We start from the raw sequence: 5,854 nt of genomic DNA on the forward strand, positions 1-5,854 counted from the left end.
TTAGATTCTGTGGATTTATTTGGATGTCATGTGGTTTTTCGGAGCAATGCCCTCTCTGTATTTAACTTTCTAGGTTTTTACCGGACACGTTTATTTCACGTTGTTTGGAACCGACTGTGGTTATTGATAAACAACGGTTTGCGCGACTGTCGGCTTAATTAAGACGGGGCGCTCTCTGCACCTGGTATTCATTCTAGTGTTCAGGACTTCAGGTGGATTTCAGTGGGACTCTTCCATCGTTTTTTTGTTGTTGTTCCTCCTGATATTTCAGTGACAAAGAGTTTGTCCGTGTTGTACTTTTAGTGCAAGGTAAGATTGTAACCGTGGATTTGGATATTGCACCGGCAGAACGTTGTATCTGGACTGTACCAGAGCAGAGCGGGGAGATACTGTACAAGACAAGTGCACTTTCCTTGAAGATACGGTATCGCCGGTTAGGGTCCGTTATTTGGGGACGAGCTTGACAATATACAGGACTTCTCTTGGACCAGTGACTGTAAGGAGCAGTGCTCCGCTTGGGATTTTTTTTTGGTATTTTGAAAAGAAAAAGTCAATAAACAAACATGTCGCTCAGCAGAAGTATAGAATGGGAACACTTCGAAGAACGGGACAAGACGCACCGCTCGTCCAGAGTGAACGGGTCCGGGTCCCAGGGCGGCTCCAGAGGTGTGGGTCTGGCCCCCAGCCCGGCGCACAGCGCGCACTGCAGCTTCTACCGGACGCGCACGCTACAGTCTCTCTGCTTGGAGAAGAAAGCGAAAAAAGTGCGTTTTTATCGAAACGGGGACAAATACTTCAACGGTTTGGTGTATGCAGTCTCCAACGACCGTTTTAGGTCCTTGGACGCCCTGCTGATGGACCTGACCCGGTCTCTCTCGGACAACGTCCACCTCCCCCAGGGGGTCCGGTGTCTGTACGTGGTGGAAAGCGGCAAGAGGGTGGCCAGCCTGGACGATCTAGTGGAGGGTAAGGTCACACACGCCCCGGTCATAGAAAGCCATACATCATGAATAGAGATCGATACTTGCTTGCCACTTTATGTTATCGTTTTTATTATTATTACTTCTTCGTTGCTGCACTGTTGAGGAGGAGGCAGCTTGCCCTACGCATTTCATTACGGCTGTATTCAGCATAGTCCTAATATGACAAATACACTTTTGAGTTGAGTTATTTGGTTAAATGGACCGACTTATATAGCGAGTTGATTTGACACTTTACATGCGCATGTTGAGTTCACTGATGCACTCGTTGTTCGATTTGCCCCAGCCTCCAGAGGCTTAAGCATCCAACTTAATAAACCATTTCACTTCCTGGAGGTCATTAGATCTCCCCAGCTTGCTGCTGGTCAACGTCCTCCCTAGTCTCCCCTCCCCAGTTCTCCCCAGAGTGTAAGACAAACGGCCTCCTCCATAGCCCCCCGGCACAAGGGGACACAGGCTATCATCATCAATCTACATCATGTCGATTCTATCAACTCCCACCCAAACCACCCACACCTATACATCTACTGTTTTTCTTGTTACTGTTTGTTCTTCTAACACATGGACTCTCACACATACAGCGACACAGCGATTCAAAAACACTGCGGTCCATTACCATATACTGTAGATATACTGTAGTCTGTCTTGCATTATCAGCACAGGGCTGCTTTCTGACACAGCAGATGAGACCCAGGCAAACCCAGGGAGTCTAGGACTGGAGTCCCATGCAGAGCTGCACTAATGTGCATCGATCCCTTTTGGAGCTGTGTGTGTGTGTGTGTGTGTGTGTGTGTGTGTGTGTGTGTGTGTGTGTGTGTGTGTGTGTGTGTGTGTGTGTGTGTGTGTGTGTGTGTGTGTGTGTGTGTGTGTGTGTGTGTGTGTGTGTGTGTGTGTGTGTGTGTGTGTGTGTGTGTGTGTGTGTGTGTGTGTGTGTGTGTGTGTGTGTGTGTGTGTGTGTGTGTGTGTGTGTGTGTGTGTGTGTGTGTGTGTGTGTGTGTGTGTGTGTGTGTGTGTGTGTGTGTGTGTGTGTGTGTGTGTGTGTGTGTGTGTGTGTGTGTGTGTGTGTGTGTGTGTGTGTGTGTGTGTGTGTGTGTGTGTGTGTGTGTGTGTGTGTGTGTGTGTGTGTGTGTGTGTGTGTGTGTGTGTGTGTGTGTGTGTGTGTGTGTGTGTGTGTGTGTGTGTGTGTGTGTGTGTGCAGGGTTCGTTGGCTGTTAAAACGGTCCTTGTAGAGTGATCTCACCCTCGGGGCATGAAAAATGTAAGTCCCCCTACCCCCTCGACCTTACCCCTCTCCCCTTCCCTCTCCCCTTCCCTCTCCCCTCCCCCTGTCCATTATATTTTATGTTCACCTTGGCCCCTGCTTTAGAGAAGACACGATGAGGGGGGATGATGGAAAATGTCCACTCTGATGAAATGTAGAAATGAAGCTGGTATTGGAACAGCACTAATCGCTACTATAAGAGATGCTGTAGGTGAACTCAGGGAACTCACCCTCTTTGTACAGTACAGCATGTAGTACTTACTGTATGACACCATCTTTGTTATACACCATCTTTGTGATACAGTATGTAGTAGGCCCTACTTACAGTGCCACACCATCTTTGTTATACACCATCTTTGTTACAATATGTAATACTTACAGTATGACACCATGTTGTATGTAGTAATTACAGTACCACACCATCATTGTTATACACCATCTTTGTTATACACTATGTAGCACTTACACACTCAGACACCATCTTCCTTCCTTATGTCTCAGCACTGAGGTACTTAAACAGACACAAAAGAAACCATGTAAAAGGGCGAACCACTTAAAGAGTAGTCATCCATGCACTTTCTTTATTGTCATGGCCTAATGCCATTTTTCTTTAAGGACTGACGTGTTGCGGCTGAACCAGCCTTGGTCAGGTTGTTGTGGTAGGAGTAGAGGAGGGCACAGTGGTGTACAGGATCTGAACCTCTCTCTGTGGCGCAGCCTCCAGTCATAGCGACCAACCAGAGCCTCACTAATAAGTTGATCATGGTGTTGGACTCTGTAATCGGCTGTCTGCTCTGGAATAGGCTGTCTGCTCTGTGACCTCACCGCAATCCACTTTTCAGCAGCAGAGGTTACAGCTTGGCCACAGCATGCCCAGGGAGGAGGGCCTTCTATTCCTCTCCTCTACCTACTCCCTCGCTCCTCTCCTCTCCTCTCCTCTCCAAATGTTTAGTCTCTGCTGCACTCGTTACCTCTGCCCTTGTCTCCAGAGAGAGGGAGGGAGGGAGACACAGAGACAAAGAGAGAGAGAAGACAGAGAAAGAGAGGGAGAGATAATAAGGAGAGAGGGAGGGAGAGAGGAAGAGAGAGAGGGCGAAGAGGGAATACGGAGAGAGGGAGGGAGAGAGAAAGAGAGAGAGAGGGGGGGGGGGAGAGAGAGAGATAGAGACAGAAGGGGGTAGATTTAGGTCAGTGCCCATCGCTGAGAGGCTGTTGGCAACGTTTCTGGTTAGGATGACATTGGCAGGGGAAAGCTGCTGCTGTGGTGCGCTAGGAGGTGTAAATATGGACCCGGCTGCACCACCACATCACTCCTTCACCCCTGGACACCACAGTCATCCCGTTTTCTGTCAAGCAACCAGGACGAAACCCTCCAGGCTTCAGAAACTCATTTGATGCTCAGGTTTTTGGCACAATGACAGGCCACAAGAAGAATCTGGCCCTGAATCACTTTATTTGTAGTAGTTAGTTGTAGAATGTAGGTGTGATTCCCAACGGAGAACACAATATATTTCCCGCTTACTTCCACCGTGGGCTTCTCGGCGTAGCAGTCAGGTTTGAGCTCTTGAGCCAATCCCCCCGGAGGTTTGAGCGTGTGCCAAGTTTATTTTGGAACGCCTCCCTCCGTTCCCCTCCCACGCTCTCTCCGGGCAACAAAGACGAGACGGCAAAACTTGTTCCACTTCCATGGCTTCCACACAAGCAGCCCCTCATTACCATGGCATGGCTCTGCCCCTAAACTCTGCCCTCTCAGTCACTTGTAATTAACCCCCCCCCCCCCCCCCGTCCACTGTGTTGAGGAGAAATAGGGCATGTCTAAGGGTCAGGGGTTGTTCGTTGTTGTGCTAGCCTGTCCCGGAGACAAAAGCCTTTTTCTCAGCGGTTAGGTTCAGTGTTAGGTTAACCCTCAGCCTAACCCTAACCCAACACCACTCCTTGCGTCCTCTCCTCCCCTGTCCTCCACTTTCTTCTTCCCGAGGAGGAGAATGGACGGAGGAGCTGTGTTCCTCGCAGTTGAGGAAGGGCGAGACAAACGAGTGCAGTCAGTCAGTCAGTCAGTCAGTCAGTCAGTCGGTGAGTTACAGAGGCGTGTTGGCCCCGCCGGCTGCGAGTCCTGGGCAAGCCAAAACATCAACCTCTTGTCTTTGTTTATTCAGCCATCAAAATGGGCAGAGGCGGGTGTGTGTGTGTGTGTGTGTGTGTGTGTGTGCGTGCGTGCGTGTGTGTGTTGGGTGGGTTACTGCAAACTGCATTGTGTGTGTGTGCGTGTGTGTCTCTGTCTGTGTGTGTGTGTTGGGGGAGGGGGGGGGGGAGGTACTGCAAAACTGCACTGTGTGTGTTGGGGGGGGGGTTACTGCAAAACTGCACAGCCCAGCAGCCTGCCTGCTCCATTGATTGAGGGCTGCAGGGGTCTTTTGTGTACTAGGAACCCAATCAAGCCCCATTCACGTGTGAGCAGCAGCACGGCTGGGCAGGATGACTGTGTCATCAGTCTACCCAAACCGTCTCTGCTGAGCTGACCAAAACACTCAGGTATTGGAGGCTGAAACAAGCGTGCGGAGAACTACAACACAGTGATTTTGCGCCGTACTGATTTTATCCCACCATATGAAGCGTGTGAAAACTGTTGAACGTAATGTGAACAATAATAACACACCTTTTCTTTTAACACTTTCTTTTTGTGGTGCTTGCAAATTTTTGATTCAGCATCTGTCCATCGACAGGGTAAACACTGTCCTTGCCCGCATTGCCTTGGGTTCCATACACGTGTACCCATAAGCTTAGTGAGGGAGACTATATCGGACATTATAAGCACATTTTCAAGCTATGGCGTGTGTGTGCGTGTGTGTGTGTGTGCGTGCGTGCGTGCGTGCGTGCGTGCGTGCGTGCGTGCGTGCGTGTGTGTGTGTGTGTGCGTGCGTGCGTGCGTGCGTGCGTGCGTGTGCGTGTGTGTGTATTGGCTTAGTGACAGATGAGTGAACACGGTGAAGGGTCCGGCAGGGAGGACCGTCCCCATGGTAACAGCTGGGTTTGTCTGAGGGGCTTGTTAAGGAGGGTCTCAGCTGTGGCTGACGGTCCGAGGGTCCCTATAACCCCGCCGACAATGTCACACCTGAGACCCCCCGTGTCCCCAGGGTGCAGTTGTCACCGACCCCCATCCGAGAGACCCCCACTGTTCCATCAGACCCTCTGAATTGATGACAGCTTCCTCTTTTTATTCTGGTGCGACAATTTTGAGCACCAGGGTCCCTCCAGCTGAGGCCCGACTGTTTAAATTAGCCTTTGTTTAATTGGTAGCTTAATAAAGCCAGGTGTCAGGGGACTGAATCTCTGAGCCTGGTAAGCCCCCTCTCCTCCTTTCCTCGTCTTCCCTTTGTCTCTCAGAGCAGACGAGGAACAATGAGGTGAATGTTAGTGTTTTGTTCGGTGAATAGAACGGTTGAGTTGGTGGTCAGAGGTTGGAGATGTTTTGAGAGCCTTAAGGTCAGAGGTACAGGGTCATCGCCATCAGCACCACGGACAGCAGACATTGTTCCTCTTCAAAGAGAAGAACCTTCAAGAATATACTCTCAATAGATGTCCTTGCCTTCGCAAATGTCTCTTTTAGCTGTAG

The 5,854-nt window shown here is 50.1% G+C and overlaps 1 protein-coding gene across 1 annotated transcript in view; it reads left to right on the forward strand.

The window, feature by feature from the left end:
- Positions 1–563: 563 nt before the first annotated feature.
- Positions 564–5,854, forward strand: part of dclk2a (doublecortin-like kinase 2a) — a gene marked incomplete at both ends in the record, with an annotated part of 57,268 nt that continues 51,977 nt past the window's right edge. The window contains one exon of the mRNA XM_080534752.1: positions 564–966. Coding sequence (XP_080390878.1) covers positions 564–966 — 403 coding nt within the window. The remainder of the gene's footprint in view (positions 967–5,854) is intronic.

The sequence above is a fragment of the Nansenia antarctica genome (assembly GCF_963989245.1).
Source record: "Nansenia antarctica genome assembly, chromosome: 6".
Lineage (NCBI taxonomy): Eukaryota > Metazoa > Chordata > Actinopteri > Argentiniformes > Microstomatidae > Nansenia > Nansenia antarctica.